The 24,673-nt window shown below is 32.3% G+C and overlaps 1 protein-coding gene, 1 long non-coding RNA gene and 1 pseudogene across 3 annotated transcripts; 2 read left to right on the forward strand and 1 right to left on the reverse strand.

The window, feature by feature from the left end:
• The first annotated feature begins 695 nt into the window (after nt 1-695).
• Nucleotides 696-16,275, forward strand: LOC148620068 (uncharacterized). Of its 2 annotated transcripts, none has more exons than XM_088580654.1 (5): nt 696-799; nt 7,786-7,854; nt 8,649-8,768; nt 9,246-9,323; nt 11,352-16,275. In XM_088580654.1, the coding sequence occupies exons 1-5, from the start codon at nt 784-786 to the stop codon at nt 11,546-11,548; spliced, it is 480 nt and encodes a 159-aa protein (XP_088436780.1). In that variant the 5' UTR covers nt 696-783; the 3' UTR covers nt 11,549-16,275. The 2 variants fall into 2 exon arrangements, with proteins under 2 accessions (XP_088436780.1, XP_088436781.1); XM_088580655.1 differs by having other exon boundaries at nt 697-799; nt 9,246-9,296.
• Nucleotides 2,044-5,022, forward strand: LOC148620069 (zinc finger protein 862-like; annotated as a pseudogene).
• Nucleotides 16,276-21,959: 5,684 nt separating the features above from the next.
• Nucleotides 21,960-24,617, reverse strand: LOC148620070 (uncharacterized). Its single transcript, XR_015921325.1, has 3 exons — nt 24,605-24,617; nt 23,793-23,908; nt 21,960-22,044 (listed from the first exon to the last, which is right to left on the reverse strand). It is a non-coding gene; the product is annotated as an uncharacterized LOC148620070 (long non-coding RNA).
• Between the last annotated feature and the right edge of the window lie 56 nt (nt 24,618-24,673).

Consider the following 24,673-nt stretch of genomic DNA (forward strand, 5'->3'; position numbering starts at 1 on the left):
CTTCAATTCCAAAACTTGATACTTTGGAAAAGTCTTATCAAAATCAAGCAGAATCAGACACAACTCTTGAGATTCAAGATATTGGTAAGGAAATTGAATCGTCAGCAGATAAGTCGGACCAATTTGATTTAATAACTGTAAATGTTTTAGGTCCTGATGGTTATGTTGATATGTGAACTTGATTTTACCAGAGATCATGCATGTGACAATGAAATAAAATGTTAATGGTGGTAAAATATGTTTTAATTTGACTGGTGTAATGCTCTGCTTAACTTAAAATTTGGATCCCCCTTGAAATCCATGTGCAAAAAAATGGCCCCCCTCTTTGAAGTTTTAAAACAACTGAACCCCCTTTTCCACTTACAGAAAAAAATGACCCCCTGGATGTATGTACTTGGTATGTTTAAATTTTCAAATAAATGTCTACGGTTTGAATATTATTTGTAAATTATTATATAAAGGATGCCGAATCTAGAGGTTTAACCTTTAAAAAAAAAGCTGTTATGCACGTGGCTAATTACAATATTCGTTATGTTTCGGCTAAGCTTACAGCCAATGAAATGAACATCTCGTTAGCGAGAACACAGCGTTACTTCATATATTTATCGGGCATTTTTAAAGAACCCAAAGCTTTTCCGAGAGGAAATAATCGCCATTTTCTTGCAGTATGTTTCTCCATTTCCTTCCCCTTTCCCTATGATATCCCCTGGCTGTCAAATTAGGGGCTTTCCTGATTAGTCTTATTTTGGAAGTATACATGCAGGTTTGGAGAATCCAAAAAAAATGCCAGCCACCTCAGGTAATATTGTTAGAATTATAGTAAATGGTGGTTGTCATTTTTAAATTGTGACGTCGTTAATCTTTCAGTTGTAGGATAATTCAGTACAAAAACAACTGGAAAATATATTATTTTCGCACTCTTCACGTTGGCGTACTCCCAAACAGTTAGAGTGGGGAAACGCTCTCGGACCCACGTGGGGTCTGGGAGTTTTCCAGAGTGTCAAAAGAGCAGCCCAGCCGCTAGTAGACAGACTCTGAGTTCTTGAACCAACCCTGAAGTCTGGGCTCCGCAAACTCCAACTATAGTCCAAGTCACCTCAGATTGTTTGCGGTTTTTTGCGTTTATTTTTGTAATTACTCGACGGTTCCTTTCAAAAACTTGCCATTTCATTCATGTCGTTCTGTACAACGATTCCCTTACAATAATTTTTCGTTCTTACCTCCGAGATTGAAAAAATTCAAAATTTGTTTTTCCTACGAGAATTTTGCATTGAATGTATTGTTTATCCGCCATCTTGTTTGTATGGATATTTTGAAATGTTCCCTATTATCTCACAATTGAAGAGCTGAAATACCATGATTTCCTGCCATATTTCTGCTCTTTACCTTTAGTAAAAGACAAAACCAGAAGTTCCGAATGAAAATGATACAACTGGTACTTAATAAGAGTCTTACCACATAAAGTAATAAATTAGCAGGGAACTTGAAAGTAACCGTCAAGTAATTACAAAAATAAACGCAAAAAAACGCAAACAATCTGAGGTGACTTGGACTATACTAACAGACATTAACTAACAGAATCCATGTAAGGGGTGGTCGTGCAAGATCCATAAGAATAGTCAAGACCCTAAAAACCCCCAATCATGCATGCTCAGGTCTTTCATTTCAATAGATGCTCCGAGCGTTCATTTAAAGGCACGATAGCAGCATTTTTGTACATACCGTATGACCTTTATTCAACTGTTATTTTGATATTTTTTGTTATTACTTTTTTTTATACATTGTATTTTCATTAATATTTGTTAATGTGATAATTTTTTATCTCTTCCTTTATTGCGTGTTTGAACGCACACGATGGCTGTTAGTACTTTGCTTTCATGCTACACTGAACTATATATATATATAGTGCTGTGCTATAAGGTACAATTAAAATGTGTATTGTGTTGGTAAAAAATCAATACGACAGGAATGACTGAATCTTGTGCACACTGAGGTCATTTACAGTATTGTAAAAGGTAATTATCACAGTCTGTTGATTATCGCATGACTGCACATGTGTATGTGATTAGGGTACAGTGTTTTGAAGGATTAAATTATCTTTATAGAAGGACTATGTATCAAAAGTGCAGTAAAATGAAAATAAAATGATTTTTTTATTTTAATTCTAAGTTACCAGGTTTATGAGATTTACTGCAAATAGTGAATGAAAACAAGTATGGTGTCATGTGTAACTCTGAAAATGGGCAGAAGAACTTTAATCTAGATAAAGAAGCAACAGACAGTCCCAATCAAACAATAATTAGTTTTTATTAGGAATTATTGCTTGAGGTTACCATTTCAACAGTTTGCATGCTTATTTTTTTTATCATTCGGGGATCACTTAATTGTGAAAAATCAGATTTACAGTTGTGAAAACAGAGTAAAATGAAAAAAAAATGAAATGACAATAAAATAAAAATTGGTCTTAATACATGCATTTAGTTCTATGCTGGTTTTGAAGTCAGAACATCAATATGCACACGTAGAGAGCTTGGGGAAGTCATAGAAAAGGCATAATGGTTCCTAATGAAATAAAATGCCTATTCCATCTGTCAGACGTTGTAAGGTGTTCACTGGTAATCGAAGTGGATCCATCTTACAATGGCATACATTTGTGTAGATCCTGGTTCAGAGACTACAGATTTTGAAGTTGTTCCTAGTCCAAATTCAAAATCCACCAAGAATACCACAACACAGATCCTCTGGTCATGAAATGTGTGGAAAAAGTCTTTCCCATGACCTTTAGTAATGTTTGATCAGAAGGGTACATAATTTTAATAATTAACTTGAAGATACAATATTGGATTTATTTTGGAGATAAAATGATTTAGTTTAACATGTATTTGCATTTGCCAAAAAATAATTGGAAAACATGAGTTTTTTTTATTAATTTAACTGCAAATTGTACTTTAATATATATACTTAAGTTAAATCTGTCCCCTATTATATTAATATAAGATATTTGTTTAGAAAGAGGCTGAAAGAGGTTGGTGATATCTGTTGGTTGTCACATGAAGTTGCAGTTAGGGCCATCACCCAGTGTCTACCCTCTCTTATACTCAATTTATAGAGGGAAGCATTCGAACACTATGATGCAACAGCTGCTGGTCTTTTCACCTTTGTGAAGACTCCAACCTTTGTCTGTTCTCTTGCCATCTGAGGTGATGTGTTACCACACCTATTAAGATTATGTAAAGTCTTCCAGAAAGCTAACATTGACTTAGTATGGTAGACCCTATGGTATCCAATACTCAGATGACACTGCAAGGTCTGCTGGACCAACCTGGTAACAACATGACTAAGCTCCCCAGCAGGTTCTAACAGCTAGCGCAGTATGGTGTCAAAGCAGGTAGACTGACTTCTCTACTTTTACAGACATTGTAAGTTCAATAATTTTAGGGTGATAATGATAGGTTAATGTCAGTAAGTGTATATCAAAAACATGTAATAGTAACAGAAAGATGCCTGATAAACAAAATTAATATTCCTTGAAAAAAAAAAAGAATTCAAATTTATTCCTGTAACCTTTGTTTTTGTATTTTAAATGCTTTATGTTTCCATTTACTATTTTCTTCTTTCCATTCAGATTTACCAAAGGTGCATCCAGAATGTCATTGACAACCTTCACCAGAGGTTGCCAGACACTAGCCTTCTGGATGCCTTCTCAGTTTTTGATAGACCTGATAAACAAGACTGACCCAGGGTGGAAGGAGTCTATTCAACATGGAAAGCTAGAGGTACTTATACAGACACTTTAAATATTTGCATGAGAAAAAATCTTTAAAAAAAATCTGACAAAAAAAAGACTTGCGTTATTTAATTTCTATTTCCTGATTTTGTATTTTTAAGGTGATAAAAATGTTTAATTATGTATTAAAATAAACAAATGCATGAATGAAAGACAGCATTGATTTCAATTGTTTATCATCTTTAATTGTCTTAATTACTATTTCAATATTCAAGCTAGCTTATGTTGTTCCTTCTTTTTACATAGGCTTTCTGACCACTTTACATCCGTTAGTGACCTAGAGACACTCAAGACAGAGTTCACCTCACTTTGGAACATGATGGCAACTGAAATGCAGCAAGACACCCACACTGTTTCAATGCAGAAAATTAAAAGCTGAAAGACCTGTATCCATTGTGTGCTAAACTTAGTATGATATGCAGAGTGCTTCCTGTATCAAAAGCTGACTGTGAAGAGTCATTTTCTACCCTCAGCAGGGTGAAAACTGTTTTAAGGAACAGACTGAGCCAGAAGATACTAAATAGCCTAATGCAGATATCTATTAATGAACCTTACAGAGACAGTTTTCACTTCCTTTTATGTGTAACTACCTTTTAGGCCATCAGAAAAAAAAGTTGCCAATGGATAGCTAGTTCAATGTGACAATAAGGCCACAGTTTTTTAACTTGTTGGTTTGTGGATTTGCCCACCCATTTTTTCCAGTTAGAAAAAAAAAATAAAATTGGAATTTCAGTTTTCTAATTATTATTTTTACTGCCACAGACTACAAAAAATGGCAAGTGCAAATTTGTACCATCTACTTTTTAAAATAAAAATTACAATGCTTGCTTCCAGTTTTGCTCATTCAACAACTAGACAAAGGTAGTGAGAAGATTGAACAAAAATGGCAGTGTAAATTTCACCTCTTCAATTCAATCATGTTTATGGATTTTGGTAGTTCGGGAAGCAAGTTAACACTGGCTAGAGATGATAAAATCAAAATATCTTTAATTGCAAAAAATGTAAACAGTTCCTGTAAATGATTTAAGAGTTTAAAAACCTTGTGAGTTTGTTTTTTTTCTCAACAGGAATCAGATACATGTATATAAAGGGGAGATAATTAGCGGGTAAATCAAAACAGCTTATGAAGCAATTGAGAAAATTCAGTTTAAGCACAATTTCTTGTCTTTTTTTTTGGAAGACCATTACACCCTCCATTATTATTGAAATTATATTAACAATTTAAACAATTTTTAAATCTCGGGATAATTTTAAAGGGAAATCATAGTAAAAAATGTTTCATTGTCTTCCAATTAATGACAAATTACCAGTTCTTAATGTATTTTTTTTATTTCAAAACCATAAGTCAATTCTTTTTTTAAATGTTATGTAGTCTCTTAGTGTTATTGTTAAATGAAAAGAAAGGACAAATGTAAAAAAAATTCTTTTTCATGAAATCTCTCAGTATACTTAATTTTCTTTCCCTGAATTTTTCCTGTACTTTGTATGTTTTTTCTATATCAACTTTTCACCAAGCCCTTCTATTACACAACTTGTTTACACCAAAGCAATGCTCAATGATAAATTAAACAGTTCATGTTTTTGACAAACCCTGTTTTAAAACTCAGATTTCCATTTTTAGTTACTTTATACCACCTTTATTTTAAGCTATTAATTGTGTCATACTGTTAGATACTGTTAGGAAGGCTATGGATACAAAAACATAGAGGAAATTATCATTGTTTAAGTATTGCACATATAATTTATTGGAATTATAATTTGTGTTTATACATGTAAATGCTGTGAAGATACATACAGTAGATTAGAATTCCACTTCTAAACTTTGCCAGGTTAGATGATGGAATCTTTGAAAAAAGTTTTTTATTTGAAATATGACAAGTAGATGTGCATTTCTGGTTCCCATTTTATTTTTATTTTTTTTTTTAGACAAATGGAGATTGAGTTTAAATTATAGCAAATCAAATATTGTGCATTTTAGACCTAGTACTATGCAGTGTTCTAATTATAATTTTACTTGTGTTTCTAATGACATTAACTATGTAGATTCCTACAAACATTTAGACATTTGATTTAATGAACATATTACGTCGTGCAAGGCTATGAGACAACTTTCTAAATCGGCGAGCTGCACAATGGGATGTATAACTGCAATGTATTATGCTTTTGGTGGTATGACCTACAAAGAGTTCACAAAACTGTATGAAAGTATGGTACAACCAATTTTATTATACGGATCGTCGTTATGGAGATTAACAGAACATAGACATATTAACAATGTCCAAAATCATGCTGGTAAAATATTTCTTGGTGTAAACAAATGAACAAGACTTAGTAATATTACAGTCCAGGGTGACTTAGGATGACTGTTTTGTCTTGCTAAACAGAGACTTGAAGTTACTAGATACTTTTATAAACTGAAGTATATTGATGAATCTCATATTTTTTTTAAAAAATTCATCAATGGTTTAAACGTAAGCGTAGATCATGGACTTGTCATGTTACAAAACTTTCACGTGATCTTTCTGTTGAACATTTATTAGATGCTGGAATTAATAGACATGTTTATGCGTGAAGTAAAACAGAAAATCTGTGTACTTGATGTATAATTGTGGTTTACTAAACTTTGGAATGGTGGGACAAATATAAATGGGAATAAGCCGAGACATTATAGACAATATAAAAAAGATTCATTACCTGCAAAGTATGTTTTACATTCTATGTCTTGCTATCTATAAAGTCATTTATGTAGACTTAGATGTGGGACTTTACCTTTGTCTGTAGAAACCGGGTGATATATGAAACCACTGACACCATTGATCAAAAGAACTTGTCCTTTTTGTAAAAATGTGGTCGAAGATGAGGTACATTTTCTAGTAAACTGTGATACATATAGTGATCTAAGATATGATTTATTTAATCATGCTATTCATATTGATAATCTTTTTTTACGAAAACTGTAAAGTTATCTTCCTTAGTATATAAGACTAGAAACCACTAATTCCACTTCCCATAGGCTTCTATGCTAATTTCACAATATTCAATGGCTTCTCTGGACTTTACCTTAACTTTAACCTGCAGAGGACTATATATCAGCATGATTCTACATATGTCAGCTCACAATCCTCAGAATGGCATTTGGGGTTAGCAGACCCCAAACATCATCTGCTTAAAATACCAAAGAATCGAGACTGTTTTGCTATGACTTTGATTGCAGTTTTTAGCTTCATCATCGTTTTAAAGGTTTGAATTTTTCAAAAGTTTCACTATTGTCACCTATGGGAAGTTAATAGTACTGTTCAACCTAGAAGGGCACTGTTATCTTAATATATATTGAAATCAGGATCTGCATAAAATTTTATGATTTGTGCAAATAGTGTTTAACTTTTTATCTTCAAACAGCTTTTCTTTTATTAGATTGTTTATTTATATACATTTTTTAAACATTTTATTTACTTTTTTTTTTAATCAATTTAGGTCTGACTACATCTTCTATCAAACAAAATTGTTTAAAAGTTTCACTGATAACTTAGTCAGTTTTTATCTAAATAGTTTTTTTTTAGAATTTTTTTTAGTTTACTATATGGATTTTTACTGTTTAAATGTGGTTTATAGTGTCTCATTGGCTGCATGTCAGATTGTTTTTACTTATATTGTCCTTATGTTATTTTTTCATGTTTATCGTATTATGTTTATAATCGAATGTGTGACACTTTAATAATAAATTATTACTATTATTATTATTGTTATTATATTTATGAGGTACTTTAAAAACTGTTTACAGCTAAACATTCATCAATACAAGGATAAAAAAGATCTGACTTAACTGAGTGACAATATCACCCAATACAAGTATAATAACAGAATTTAGGGGTAGTTCCCAACCTGTTATTTTCTCAAGTTTCATGCACAAACTTGTATTTATAAATATAATAACCATACGGTGTTATGATTGGTACAAGATCATGTTTATTATAAAATTGTTTCTTTTTTCCCCACAGATTACAGATTCAGCAACACAGTCACAGCAGTAAGTGAAGAAGAATGGGTACATCAGATGGAAATTATAGGTAAGAATCAATTTCAATTTAGTGTAAATGACAGTTGTCAGTTGAAGCCTTGAAACTTTTAAATAAAATTTAAGCTTACATTTGAATAATGTCCTAATGTACCATACCACCATTTTAAAGGAAGATTATCAGTTTTGTCTGTCCCACAGGCTTTTACATGATAACTCTAAATAAAATGAATCTTTGGGAAAGTGTGTATGTATCTATTTGAGTTTTGTAATGATATTTATTATTTGTTATAATTTAGCATATTACATGTATAACAAATCCCATTTTGTATAAGACTTGAAATTTTTTTTATAGACATGACCTTCTTTGAGCCCATGTTTATAGAAATTCTTCTTGGTAGCTGAGTAGCTCAGGGAAGGGTTGCTTTTGTATTGTGTTGTATATGTGTCAATGGACAATTCAAAGCTCTTTAAACCACAGTCGTGGTAAAATAGTGATAAACGCATGACAAAAATTGTCTGCAAATGATAGTCTGTTTCAGTTCAGTAATATGAAGAAACTAGTCTATTAGAATGGAAATAAATCACAGAAACTCTATTTTATCATTTTTGTACTGTACCACAGGCTGGCCATTTATGTTGTTATTTAAAACAAGAACAAAAACCAGCCCATGGTAAAATGATTATAAAATTGAGTTTCTGTGGTTTATTTCTTAAATATTTGTTGTGTCGGAGCATTATCAGTCTCCCAGCGCTCTGGCTTATTAATAGTATCCACTTGGAGTACAGGGCATTTCCTTGTCTTAAGTTTTCAACTGTGTATTTTTGTTTGTTACTTTTTTATAGGATCTGGTAATTTAAGTAATGAAGAGGCATTAAGGAGAAAATATGTTATGCAGGCAAAATTTCACTGGGAAGACATATTCAATACCTACATTAGTGAAAGAAGGCAAAATGGTCACAGTGGTATGTTTAAATTTAATGGTAAACAAAAAACAATGCTAAAAACCAAATTCATACTTCCTGCTAGTAGAATCCTGCTTTTTGAAATGATTCCTGCAATTCTGATAATAGGGTCGAAGGGATTGAAATACATTGTAGGTAATAACTTAAAATTGATTTAGGTTTTTATTTTTGTTTTCGTGGAAGTTTCTGCATTTAAGTTCATACTTAGTCTAAGAAAATCAATTATTATACATTATTTCTATTCAATCAATGGCCTGATATTTTGATTTCATGTTATAAGGATTGATTGAACATTTTTAATACTCATGGTATAAAATAATAAATGCACCACTATTTTTAACTCAATTTTTTTTATATTTTATTATTGTCCACCCTAACTATAATATTGGATCCGCCTTTGACTTCCAATTCTTTCGCACATTGCGTGAAAATAAGATTTTGAATATTGAAATGAGTAAAAGATTTTTTTTTTGGCAGGTCTACAACCTACCATAGAGCAGATGGAGAATGCCTTAGAGAACCGACAAGGTATGCTTCAAAGAAAGAAAACTTTTGGTAAGGGTATTACCAAATTTCAAACCCTTGTTCTTTGCTCAGATCTACATTCTCAACAAAAATTTGTTTAAGTGGAAGTAAATGCGACTCCTGTAGGTCTTTATTGATAATCTGTCCTTTTTCTTCTTTGCCCTTGTTGACAGATACAGTAATTGTAACTTTCGTGGCTATTTCATTTTGCAATTATTCAAGTATAGAAACATACTCGATGGTACTTATTTTTGCAAAAATCATAGTTTTTGGGTAAAGAATAATGATAGAAATTCTATTTTGTTTTTACTTATTTTTGCAGGTATCACACGAAAAATGAGTTTGATTTCAGTATTTTTCTATTTCTCGTTCATGACAAGATAGTCAAAAATATCTGTCAAGACATTTGGAGTAATTGTAATGTCATCAGATCTTCTTCAGCCTTTTTAATGAAATTATGTCATTCATTAATGGTGTGCAATTATGCTTTTTTCATTAAGTACATTGTATAGTCTAAATATAAAAATGACTAAAATGAAATAATTTGATTACCGTTGAACAGAATAATTGTCAGTATCAAAATCAATGTAACTATTAAGCTGTATATCTATATGTTTCTTTTACATGAATAATGTTTATTTTCATCCCACCATTATAACAAGGAAGGTTGTTAAATTTTGTTTGTCATTAATTTTAGCTTGCTGATCTTTTCTCCTCTGACACTACTTGAACAATTAAAACCAAACTTGGGATGAATGCTCCTTTGGGTATCCTGCGTAGAACTGATGTTGAGATATTTGATCTGTTGAAAAACATGGCTGCTTTTACTAAAAATAGAACATATGGGGTCAAACAGTAGTTTTTTGCATATATCTCCAAAACCATTAGGTTTAGCCAAATTCTGACATTAGTAAAAGTATTTAGCATGATGAGATCTACATGTATCTGTGGTCAAATTTTGGTGAAAATCTGTTTACCCATGTTGCTGCCCTTTTTGGACATTTTTTGGTGTTTTTGATGTTATAACTTTAAAAAATCTACTATACAGAATTCAATGAAAGTTGATATTTTTGTTTTTTTAGGGTAACCTGCACAAAATGACCATTTGAATTTTTGATTGGTTAAAAACATGGCTGCCATTACTGAAAGTGGAACGTAGTGGTCAGACAGCAGATTTTTGTAGATATCTCCCAAACTGTTAGGCTTAGCCAAATTCTGACATAGGGTTTAAGTACTCAGCATGATGAGATCTATCTATGGTCAAATTTTGATGAAAATCTGTTGACCCAATTTGGAGTAATTGCCCTTTTTATGGTGTTTTTTTTTTTTTTTGCTGTTTTTGATTCAAAAATCTTCTCAAAAACCACTTTACAGAATTCAATGAAAGTTGGTATTTTTTTGTTTTTAGGGTATCCTAAACAAAATGGCTGTTTGGAGTTTTGATTGGTTAAAAAACACCATGGCCGTCTTTACTAAATAGAACGTAAGGGTCAGACAGTTTTGTGCATGTATCTCCAAAACCTTTAGGTTCAGCTAATGTCTTTCAAATGCTGAATTGATTCTTATTTTAAGGCCTACAAAAGTCTCCAAAGGATCAAAGTTTTCAGATGACTCCATGTGGGAGTTGTTGCCCTTGAGAGGAAAAAAAATGACAGGTTTTTTTACTGCTTTCAGCTAATACATATATCTTTAAAACTATGAAAGATAGAATGAAACTTTCAATTGCAGAAACGATTCTTATTAAAAGACCTACAGAAGTCTCCAAGGATCAAAGTCGTCTTACGACTCCATGTACCGTAAGAGTTATTGCTCATGAAAGGCAAAACATTATGTTTTAGCAGTTTTCAGCCAATATCTTGAAAACTATAGATAGAATGAAACTTTCAGTTGATGAAATGATCCTTATGATAAGTTCTACCAAAGTGTTCATAGAGTCAGAATTGTCTGACAACTTGTTCGAGTTATTGCCTTGAAATGCAAAAATTTGACAAGGTGAGCAATTCAGGCTCCTGGGAGCCTCTTGTTTTAATTCTTGTAAAATGTGTTTTGTCTTACCAGGACAAATGGAAGAAAATTATTGTCAGAAGTTGATTGAACTAAAGGCTAAAGATCAACAAATTCAAAATCAGTACAGACAACTGCAGATTCAGGCTGGACAAATACAGAATCAGAAAGCACAATTATATGCCCAAAACATTATCATTATGGTTCTTTTTGTATTCCTTGCTGCTTCAATGCTCTTTAACTTTTTTTAGACTTCCTACATTCTGAGATAATCTTTTGCATACACTGAATATATACAAATGTTAAAATTATATCTTTTTAAAGTAAGAAATGATTGACTTTGGGATTTTTTCAGTTTTTAAGACCAACAATTACATATCAAAAACATTATCGATATAGTCCTTGTTTTTTTTTGCTCACTCTTTCAATGTTCTTCTAAGGTAACATTGAAATATACTCTGTCTACAGCTATTGAAATGAAAACAAAATATGTATGTAAAAACCACAGTTGTCCTAAGTAGACTTTTGATTTTCATGTGATAAAATAATTATTTATACAAAAATCTTAACATAGATATGTAACTTAATATGGACCTTTATGAAATTGTATCACAAAGTTCTGTATCTCAAAGTTCAGACTTGTTTTTTTTTCGTAGGGAGAACTGCTAGAGAATTACCACTGAGTGTCACTAAGCTTAATTGACCATCAAAATTACCAAATTACATCTGGGATGTATATCCCAGAAATACATTTTTTTGTAAGATGTGCACCTTCTTTTAAAAAGAAGTTTAATGATTTTTTGCTTCATTTTTAGCATGTTGAACTTCATCCTTTTTTAGCAGTATGTGTTTCATTACAGCATAACATATGGACATTTGTAACCCACAATGTACTTTATTACTTAATTACCAGTAGTGTTTATATACATACTGAAGATTTGATTGATACTGGCTTGTTATTTAAGATCATCACTTATTTTTTATTTTAAGGATGTAGACGTAGGGTAAGGGACATAATTCTTTAAATCAGTGATGTGTTTGTATCATATTCAATTTCACCGAAGCCTATCAAGCTTTCCTTTGAAACAGAATGAAATCCGTCCAAGTTACTTTGATGCTTACATGAGATTGATTTAAAATGGTAAATGCGAATGTTCCAATGATTTGTAAGAGTTGTGTCTCTTACCTTAGGTCTTCCTCCTTTATATTGTTTTCTGCTGAAAATCTCTTGTATATATACGTTAAAATTCTTTGAACTTTATAATATTTACACAATGCTGATGATTTTTTGTGTAGATATCAGTAAATCATTTTATGTGAAAAGTGCAATTGAAGAAATTTCTCAAAATCTATTTTAATGAATTCAGGTTAGAAGTGAAAAGTTAAAAGAAAATGGGAGAGGTACATATAGGGGACAGATATTATACTTTTTTTAAAAAAAAAAAAAGGAGCTTTTGACAATCTAATATGAGCAGCTAAGTTTTTTTATAATTACCCAAAATCAAAGGCGATGTTTAGATATGTGGTACATTTAGTTTGAATGATGACTTCCACCATGTCCCACAGAATTAGTTATGTTTTGGGTATTCTTAGCATGACATAATATTTTTACCTTGTTAGTTGTGTTTTTTTAAGATAATCAAATATTGTTTTTGAGTTTTGTACTCTTTTTGTATTGCATTATATGTTCTGAGCCTAGGAACTCAGGAAGGAGGTCACAGAAATAAATGAGTATGAAGTTGTTTAAATGATAGAAAAAGTAATTGTAAAAGATAGACCACTGTTGAATTCTTATCAATTGCAATATGACTGGTGCCGCTGGCCGAACAGGACATGCTTTCCATTTAGGTAAGCATAGTCCCAGTTTTTTAGGGGAATTTAATATTGCTGTTGCTGTACTTTTTGTGTTACATATTGTTATTTGAATGCCAAGAGAGGAAACAGGTCTAGGAGCACGGTCTCTTTGTCCGTCCGTAACTCTTCAGCTTGTCATCGCAACTCCTCTGAAACTTATGAACAGAAATTGAATATGGTGTATAGGAAGAACACCCTATGTTATTGTGCATATCAGCAGGGAATTATAATACTCTAATTTTAATAGAAGTTATGTCCCTATGAACTAATACCGTTACCGATAATGATCATGTACCAGCTTGTCATCGACATGTCTTGTCAACTGCTTAACTGAAAATTAAGAAATTTGGTATTTTGCAAGTTCACCATATGTAGTTGTGCGTATTATTAGAAAATTTTTATTGTCGGATTTTATGGGAGTTATGCCACTTTTTGAAATTTTTCATTGCATTTTCATCAGCAACTCTTAATGACAGCAGCAGTGTAAGGCAAGTCCAGTCATCAATTAGTCTACTTTTATATCTTTATCTTCAGCTCTTTGTATTTCTGTTTTCATGTTCAGACCATGTTTTGGGATTTGGACATAATTGAAGTATTCTACTGCTGACGCTCCCATAATGTCCTGCCAATTTTAAAGATAAATATTATTTTATATCCCTTTATTTCTGTGACACTCTGTTGTTTTATTAATGGTGCAATAAAGACAGGTTAGCAGTTACTTAGAATTCATATGAAAGAGAGAGACTATCTGAATAAAAATGCCTCACTATGTAATTCTTTCCATTTAATTCATTTCAATCATATCTTTAGATATATATCATCATTTGTTTGCTTTTTACTATTTAATTCTCAAGAAAAACTCAGGATAAATACTAGATGTAAGGATGTTAATTTTTGGCATAGGGCTTCCAGTATTAAACTGATATTCAGCACAAAGTTTATTTTTAACATTCCTAATTATTGGATATATGACAAGTGATGTAATTTCATATTTGTTTTACTTTACAGAATATGTAAACATTCTTAGTTGTTTTTTTTTTTAATCATAGTTTCTTTTATTCTTAAATGAAACAGTAGTGTATTTTATGAAACTATGGACTGAGACCTTTTTGTACTGATTTTTTTATATGTGTTTTATTGTGTAATATTTTTTTCACAGTGACCAGGATATGCAGAGGATGGTTGTGATCATGCCAAAGTACTTTAAACCCACCACATTTTTTCGTCTGTCAAAAGTCAGAAAAATCTGGCCTGTATGTCTTATTTCTTTTTTACCTTTAGTCTATTTTTATTTTACTTAAGTATATAGGGGAAACTCTTTTGTATGATGATGTTTTGGGGCCTTAGGGTTTCTTTGTTGTTCGTTGAAGACCAATAGTTTGCCTTGGGCTGACATTTTCATCTCGTGTTGTTTTCTCTTTGACATATTCATCATACATATTACTGTTATATATTTATGAAGCTTTATAAATGCAAAATCCAATCCAGTTGAGGCTAGTAACTTAATTTTAAACATAAAAGATTTATTATAATAGCTATTGTTTTTATTGTTTGATTTTGATATACTGTTAATGATTATATGAAATAGTTGAGGTATTGTTGTTTAGATTTTCTTTTATTTCATAATTTAGATTGTTTATTTAGTGGCAGTCTTCTTAAGAATAATGGCCAAAAAAAACAGGGCTTCACATTTGTTTTTTTATGTAGGTGCTAAGTGCTAAATGATTAATTCATTTCAAATCGGCTTGTCCAAGTCTTGTCATATTGGAGTTATCTACCTTTGTTTTGAATTTATGATACAGTCTATATAATTTATTGCTGCTAAGATCATTAAGACTAGTGTTTTATGAAAAGTTTCATGTTTATTTCTGTTGTTATAACAATTTAAACAAAGCAAACAATATTGATGGAGTGAATAACCAACATATGGATGTGAGTACAGAAGAATTCCTAGATTTAACGTGTGTGCAGAAGTTGTTCTGTACAGGATTTAAATCTGTAAGTGGTTATTTTTTTTTTACTGGATTTATTTTAATATTGTGAATTATCGAAATATTTTACACAGGGAACATTCTATAAATCATTGTAATCTATGTGATGATTATAATTGCATAGGATTCCTATCCATGTATCACGTTGTGCATAATTCTTAAGTTGAGTGCCACTCAACTAGTTTTTTTTTGTTGGTGCAATAGGATTGAGTATGTCATATTCATTGTTTCATTGTATGAAAATGTCACATTATTGTATTAGTATTTTGTAAATTTTTTATTGTGAATAAGAGCTTTATGTACGTGCCATAAATAGCTAATTTTTAATGTCCCTTTGCACACCATGACATGAAGGACACATTGTCAGTTTATTGAATAAGCTCTATTTTTAGACGTGTTAAAGACTTCAAATTTATTTTGAAGTTGTATATTGATCTTGTACAGGAGTTTATTCCAAAAAGGGCAATAGTTGTATTTTTGTAGTTCTGACTTTATTTTGCTAAAACATCTTTTGACAAAGTGTCCTTAAAAAACTCAATTTATTTCATGTGTTCACTTAAAATTTTTTTCTGGTTTGGTAAAATGAGGAGGTCAAACTTCTCTTTGACTAATGTGGAATCTCATGAAAATTGTAACTTAAACGTTAGACTGCTAGAAAATCTAATACAACACATTTTAGTTTCATTCAAAAAATTCATTTTAACATATTTCCCATTTTCATTCTATTAATGAATATAATAACAGTGTGATTATACTAGTGGCAAGATATATACATGCTAAATAGTTGGGATGTCATATATACATTTACATACAGCAGTGCGTTGATATGTGAATAAAAGAATAGTGAGTAGAAACAATTGTCAGTAAGGAAACGCTTCAGTGTTAATGTTTATGGGATTTCATATATCTATAAAGAGATAAGAATTTCACACTAGGAATGTCAATACTATGTGTTGTAGATAGAATATGTCCCTGTTTGATGAATATGAAACTATTATGAATCAACTGATATTACCAGGAAGGTGTGTTATTGCCTGGTTTTCAGCAATAGAAAAAAAATCATTGTGCTTCCATTTTTTTTGTTTGTTATATGATGAAAGACTGTGATAGTTAAATTAAAATATGCAATACAATGCGTTTATTTTGTATGCCCTGTATGTTTTTTGTAATTACTCTCTCATTCGACAGCCCCATGCAAATAATTTTAATTTTATTTTAATTTCCTCCTTATCAGCCTTTGATGCTTATACTCTAACTACATGCATTTTTAAGTACCATGTCTATTACCATTGTACAATACTAATGCTCCGCTTTCGGTCAAACTGTCAGTGACTCAAGTTAGTTTCAAAGAGCGCGCTGTAACTGTGTACCCTTTGTAAAGTCAAGTACTTATTACATGGATTATTATCTTAGTATACATTACTCTTGAGTATATTACACGTTTAAATGTAAAGCAGAAGCCAAAACAAATCACAAACATCTACAAATAACATTGCACATTCAAACTTTGAAGACAAAGATCTAATTGAAGCAAGAACATTGTTGCACGCAACAGGAGCCGCACGACCAGAAGTCTTACTCAAAACCACCGTTGCATCTATTTAGTATGATGATTGATGCCTTATGTGTGTGTGTATATATATATATATATTTGACGAGCTCATTCATACGGGAGGACTAAGTCAACAAGCATGCAATCGAACCGACTGAGAGCGTAATAGTGGACAGTAGAAGCAAAAATATCCATCCAGTCACTTTGGAAAAACACATTCAAATGGATCAGTTTCTTCCAGCTGACAACATAACCCAATAAAGGAAAATCGGGATTGATCTAGCCACAGATATGAAGACATGTTTCGGGAAGCAGGAGTTTAAATATAGCCCATGAAGATGAATTGACACTTCATGTATTTATAGATGCGCCTACAATAGCTTGTAGGTCATACGACTATGTACAGGCAGAGAATTGCGAAGGTGATAACGGCAACGAATTGAGTTGCCCCTATCAAACATGTCTATGTCTGAATTGGAAAATAAGGGTAACATCAAAGTTAACACCAACGGAGCAGCTGATACCGCAATAGTCCTGACGATACAGGCATTTTAAGTGAAATGGAGGAAATCTAGGTTTTACAGCGTGCTCAAATTGAATTGATGGGACGCGTAATTGGTTCTAGATTAGAAAGACACTACGCGGGCACCTTATTTGTGTTGATCTGAATTAAATCATCAAAACAACAGAAACATTTTATTCAGAAAAGAGCCACAGAAATAATAGCACTTTGCTCAGAAAGTCATCAAAGGTATTATCCGGCAGAACACAACAGACCGATCTACCTACACGTGTTATTTTAATTAAGGATTTGACAAACAATACAATTTGGCTGAGTGAACCCCAGTGTTTAAAAATGAAAAGCAATGGTCGAAGTTGGACAACAATAGTGCTTCAGCTATGAATTCAGTTGTTATTGAGGATCATGAAACATTTTATGTCAATGGGGGATTTCGGAAAAGTCTTAGATATAAAAAAAAATGCAGCAATTTCCGAATATTACTGCATACGTTTTGAAATTTATTCATAATTGTAGAGTGAAAAATATACAACGCTACGAAAAAATACTCAAAACAGATGCGTGAAATAACGGAACACGCTAGTAGATATGCGATTTTAAGCTGAAGACATCAAGAGACGAAATAGCTTGCATTATACACAGGACAATACGTGTATCATATGAACTTGAGAAAGAATTTATGCAACTCAGATACTGTGAAGGAGGGGGCACAACAATGTGAAACGGAATGATGTTTCATACCAAAATCGAGCTCCTTGGATCTGAGGAGAGTTGGGGAGTTTAATAGGACAAACTTAAGCACCATTGGAAGAAAGTGCTAGGCCGTGCGCTCAGCGACAAGGAAACTATAAAAAACAAATTTACCAAGACCCAACACTGAATGGCAGACTAAACACACACAAGTTATGAGAGAAAAGTGAATGTGCAGTTTCAATTTGAGACTATAATCAGAGGAGAGGTGTTGACATGCGCAAAATCTTAAAAAAGGAGACATAGCTCAAATTCATGATGAAAGAAAGCGAGTATTTTTTAGTCAATCAGGACGTCACCATCAGGAATTGTTGACTTGTACGAATCAGATACTCCAAATTTGTTTTTGATTTCATTTATTTATTCATTGACTTTGAGTGTTAAGTTTTCTTTCATTTTTTTGTTTTCGTACCAGCACTTACAGTAAGTGTACTGTAACGTAACTATGTACTATTTGTAACGTCATGTAATTATTTTATGCATTATTATCTGAGTATTTTTTAGAAAATAACGAGGCACTATTTCATTATTGAAAAAAAACAAAAACAAAAACAAAAAACAGCTAGTGTCGTGTATGCACGAAGATAATGAATGTGCAGTTTTAACATCAAATGTGAAATTCAGATATTTTCAAAATAAAATATGGCATATAAAAAAATGAAAAATGCCCGGCTTCATTTCTTATTAGTTATAGACTGGATTATGTGAAAATTAACAGCTGAAGACAGAACAGATATTAGATGGAATTACACCACCAAATTAGATGATTTCGGTTACGCAGGTGATATCGCGCTCTTATCCAGCGCAAAGGAAAAACTACAACAAAAAATTATGAACGTGAGCAAGCATGCCCATTCAACCGGCATCGCAGACTGAAAGCAATCACAAACCAGGCAGTCAGGAGCATATATGAAGGAGCAAAATAAAATATAAACAAATTCACTTACCTTGAAGCAATTATGACCATCTCTGGAGAGATCAATGAAGAGGACGACTGGGTCTAGCCAGAATTTCCAATTTTGAACAACAGAGAACTTAATTTAGACTACCCAATTCTCACGTTTTATTCGCACCTTTCTACGTAATGAAACATGGAATGTCACCAAAAGCGACAAACTTTGTTGATACATTCCTGAATGAAACTCTCAGGAAAATTCTTAAGGTCAAAGGGCCACAAAAAGTTCCAAACGAGGAAGTAAGGACAAGACTGGGGAAAAAAATCAGCACTACCATCAAAAACGAAGGTGGTTAACATTTTCTTAGATCAGGATTTTGCGCAAGATACCAGTCTTGAGTATTAAATATCTCTTACATATCGCCTGAGAAAATTATAAATTGTACTTCCATCGACTGGTAATTTTAGTAAATACGCTGTCCTGCCATGATGATGCATTTGTTCAAAAGCCCAATTTTCTGTTTGTTTTGATAACAAACAATTTATGACCGTCACGTTTTTTTTATACATATTTACGAAAATAAGATTTAATATATAATATTTCCATGGAATGATTACACCATGCACTTAAGTGCAAGTAATTAATTGACTAAAAAACCCCGGAGCTATCGTTCGTATTTCAAATTCTACAACATATATTTCATTTGCTTGAGCTGTTTAAAAAAAGACAATTATGTGTACTGTGTCGTTGAATGATTAAAATGAAGCTAACTATGTTGTGTACTATTTAAATACTATCCTGGTTGTTATGCAATCAAGTCACATAACACTTCCAATATAGATCCATCTCAACTTCAGCCACACACTGTAGAGTTATACCAACGTTGGCCTAAAAATATACACAATAATTGAAACTAGTTTGATTTAAAGATAGGGAATTGTCAAAGGTTTTAATTTTTAATAAGAATCTCAAAAAGAAAAGGTAAAATGGCACAAAACACTAAAATACTACAGATTTGGCCAAAAAGGGTCAGCTGAACCCGATCAATATACTGATGGAGAATCCAGGGTTAACGGCAACTTTAATTTATTTGCAATAATTAATTACCAAGTTTGGAAAACGTTTTCCAGTTAACATATTTACTACAGACACTGTGAGGTCAGCCTCATATCTTGACCTACACTTAAAAATCGATGGTAAAGGAAAACTATTGACCAAACTTTACGACAAACGTGATGACTTTTCATTCAGAATTGTCAACTTTCCTTTCATCTGTGGCAACATCCATTCGGCTCCTGCGTATGGAGTATTCATATCACAACTCATACGTTATGCCAGAGCTTGCCGGAACTACGCAGATTTTTTGTATCGCGCTAGAACTCTAACAAATAGGCTTCTGGAACAGGGTTATGTTGCTACAAGATTGAAGTCATCATTACAGAAGTTTTATGGTCGTTATCATGAACTCGTGGATCGTTATGGTGTATCCATCAGCACCATGAAAACTGATTTATTCAACGGGTCATAGTTTTCCTTCCCTCGTTTGTCTACCCCGGACTTGACTTTTTATGAGCAACTCGGCGGTGTTTCTAGAAAAGCAGAGGACGCTTACCCTACCGGTGCACCTGGTCCATGCTCCCAGTTTTTAGTGAAGTCCGAGTTGCTCATTTACTTTTGTTACTTTGTATGTATGATTTTAGTTACTTTATGTTCTTTGTTGTGTATGTCTGTTTTCCATATCTGGTCTTTGTCCCTGGATTACATTATTTTGATTACCACTATAACCTTGGTTCCCTTGATTACTCTTTTTTAAAATGTTGATGATAATTTTGTTAGAAATGTCAGCACACAGATGGGAAATTGCACAAATTGTAATAACATTTAGGAAATGTTAAGAGTTTCTAATAAAGGAATTAAAAGATACGATTGCAGTATGCAATAGAGCCATTCAAACAACTAGCCGTTTGTTTTGATTTATGTAATGATATAATAAGGGTGTTTTGTATTTTTGAAAGTCATGTAAGATATATAGGTATATCCTTCAAAAGATTATGACAAGTATCATTCTGGTTACATCCTGTTCCACTACAGCATGCTGTGCATATAGTCAATGATCGTTTCCCTGTTCCATGTGTTTGTTTGTAAGTCCTCAGATTAGCATCGCAAACCTTAAAAATAATTCACGATGAAGGAAGAAAGGTCAAACACGTGCCCATATCTGAAAATGGACTGTACATATGAATTGCATTCGAGCTTTTGTATTTGTTTCTTAAACGATAAATTGCACTTCCAACCAGACGTAACATGGAAATGAGTTTGCAACACGTCATTATAAGCATAATTATTTAAATTTGCCATTTATCACATGTATGCAAGACATGTAAAAACACTTATTTTATTTTTATAATATCATGCCGCCTAAATCTATTTACAATACTATGGGCAATATCAATGGACTAACCAATGTCCGAGCAATATGACATCTAACCCGGACGGCACAAGCAAACCGCAAGTGTTGTAATGGTATAGCCCTTTGTAACTTTCGTTAAATCTTAAACCAAATTATTGTTTATACCCATGGCGGCCTAATTGCTCAATACATTAAACGAATAAAACAAATGAAGCTTGCAATGACTTTAAAAATGTTTTCATGTTTCTTAGACTATTGGAACACACAAAATTGCGATGCTTTACAACACAGCCTGCTGAGACACATATTCAATTAGTCTTTCAAGAAATGTGGAAAACAATTTTTTAAAAGCGTAAACAAAGAAGAAAATAATGTGTTGATACTTCACATGGTATTAGAACATATTGATCTGTGTTCGATGTCATAAAAAGTTTGTAGAGTGAAATTAAGCGGAAGTGCTAATTTCTATTATGACGTGATAACTTTTTTGTGAAATCAATCGACAGAGCATCAGCACGGTGTTATAACTAGCTCTCTAATCTAACTCACCCAAGAATTCAGCGTTCTCTCTCGCAAGATGATGTGTTTCCTGTAGAACACTCTGACATTATCAAGTAGTATGTTCTATTAATATTTAACTGAGCGTGTATTGAAATATAATTTTGTGTAAAATATCAATATTTATATTTCTAGGAAATGCTTTACCGCTTTTCGCTTGCAGCCGAGTTGGTATAGAAGATTTCCAAGCACAACATCAACACTTTGGAAGCATACCTACAAAAAACAATGACATTTAGTTTAATGTTTTTCTTATGCAACGGCCAGATAAATGTCAGTCATGAGTTAAATAGCGAGAACCGCCAAGCGGTGTGAGCTCTACGGTTATCACGTGTACTTTCTAAATTTCCCTCAAGGTTCCCCAATATACCCCAACGAAACGAAAAGTCGTGTTCCGGAAGTAACAAAAAGTGACTGCCTTTACTGAGAAAATTCATCATTTCCTTCAATCAAATAAATAAAAAAAATATAGGGTAAGATTACGTTTCAGTAAAAAATAAATTAATCTTTTATGATAGTTATCAAGTCTTTTTCTTCTTTTTTTTTTACTAATTTAAAGAAGTGAATGAGATGTTTTTAAAATCTTCGGAAAACACGTAGATGTACGTACGTGTATCTCCGCTGTTCCACTGTAACAGTTGTCAAGAACCAACCGGCCTTGTAAAAAATAACTCCGACACTATTATCCAAATCGAAGCATAGCTCTTCTAAAAATAGGAATGGCTATCATTTTCTTGTTTGCAGCTGTCAGTTTCGTCTCAATTTTGTTTATGTCACAAAAAATATGTAAAATATGTACAACATCTGTGGAGAACTGTAATATTTCCGGTTTCTGTACAAATTGATCTGACTGGGTTGAAATGAAAAAGATGCTTCTAGAGTTGTTTTAAATAAAAATTGTAAAGTATGGCGAAGTGCTCCATAGCTATCGACCATTTAAAATGCGAAGGGAAAAGGAATTTTTAAGAAAAAAAAATATTTCAAAGTCACTCGTTCCAAGCAGTTAAAAAATAGCTTGCTGATCATTCATTGAAAAAAAATCCCCATTATTTAACAGTACAGATTTTCAAATAAAAATACTGATTTTGCTTGCTGTTGAAATTTAAACAGAAATATTGCAATTGCGAAACAAAAATTGTCATCCGATCCGCATCCCTTTTTGTAATGTTTTTCACAGACAGTACACGTATGGTAAATCTCTCGATGCTCGATGAAATAGGCATTGCTTACTCCATATTAAAGCTTCAATGAAATCAATAACACTACAGTAAGGTTGCTTTTTGTTAATCATGCAAACATTTTGTAGAAGAAAGTAATATATATCAGGTTTAATATATTAAAAGGCATCACCTGAAAATGGAAACAAACAATCGGTTATAAAAGTCTTTAAATCTTTAGTACTTCACATTTTGTTATTATGTTTAGTCATTTTCAATACTCGTGATACTACCGAATAATTTCCACAGATATGATAATGCACCTTGTTTTAACATCACTTAGTCCTACTTGTGTGATAATCAATGTGTACAATTATATTAATTAAATCTGAACTTCATTGTGGTTCCATTTCCTAGTATTACAGCCAACGGAGTGAAAACAAAACGTTTACTTGTACCAGCTTCAGAAACATATAAAAAGGCGAGGGTTTCCAGATCACTTGTAACTGTTATCACCGAGTACGAGTGACTATGATACAACATACAATTAGAGTTTTTTACAATGTATACTGCAGCTTTATTTTACGAATAAAGAAATTTTGAAAGATATCCACGTTTAAAATATAAAACAGGAACACAATACAAATTAAATGTGAATAAAACACTTGCTTTTCGATAATGAATTACGGCATCCATTTGCTTAATGTCGTTGACTTAATAATTAAAGTCGCTTTTGAGAATATCGTTTCAATTAACAGAGGTTTTTTCTTGGCTTCATTTAATATTATAAATAATGAAGTACCATACTTCATTAGGGGAACAATGTTGACGAGTTCTGCAAGCTTGAAGCGAGACAACGTTGCTACAATAACCACAACCACCGCCGACAGCTGTAGATGTTGTCGTCACAGGTGCTTGTGAACCTTTAAAAATGCAAAAATGTCCAGATCATATAAACCAAGTAAATGAAAGAAAAAAGACAGTCTTTTTTACCACAGGAGTAACGTGATTCCGTTAAATGTTTACCGTGTATCGTATATCGCACATGGTTTATCGTATATCGTATATCGTGAATCGTACATCGTACAGGTGGTAAGTTTACACGATTTGAGTACTACGCAAGTTGTTATATGACAGCTCTATATGTTAGTGCTGGAGGTATGCTACCATAGATGAATGAAAAGTTGACAATACGGAATGAAACGTCACCACGTTTGCCGTATAGTTTGGTCAAACGTTTTCCTTAACCATCGATTTAACTTTGCAATGATTGGATAGAGTCACTAACGTGTATGAATATAAGTTTCATGTGGCATCCAAGTGGAAACTTATTTTGCAGTTTTTTTGCATTTCTACAAGCACTGCATTGTCAATTCTTTTGTTGTAACATAAACTGTTACCAAACATGCTAATTTGTGCAGATTCTGTCAGGTAATTATATTCGTAGGCATACATTTTCGCGGTTTTAAAAAATGATAAAGATTATATAGTGTTCAAATCAATTTATCGGTACTATTTTCGTGGTTTTCTGTCCAGTGCGAAAATATAACTAAAACTAGTTGACCGAAAAAAAAAATTATTATATTACAGTATAAAGATATATCATTACTGAAATATACCATGATGACATAAAAGGCCGTTGCATGGGATATTTGTAAAGGCATCAATCGCTTCATTACAACATTGTG

Source organism: Perna viridis, chromosome 4 (assembly GCF_037379345.1).
Source record: "Perna viridis isolate PV_CMFRI_1.1 ecotype Kerala chromosome 4, ASM3737934v1, whole genome shotgun sequence".
In the NCBI taxonomy this organism is placed as follows: domain Eukaryota; kingdom Metazoa; phylum Mollusca; class Bivalvia; order Mytilida; family Mytilidae; genus Perna; species Perna viridis.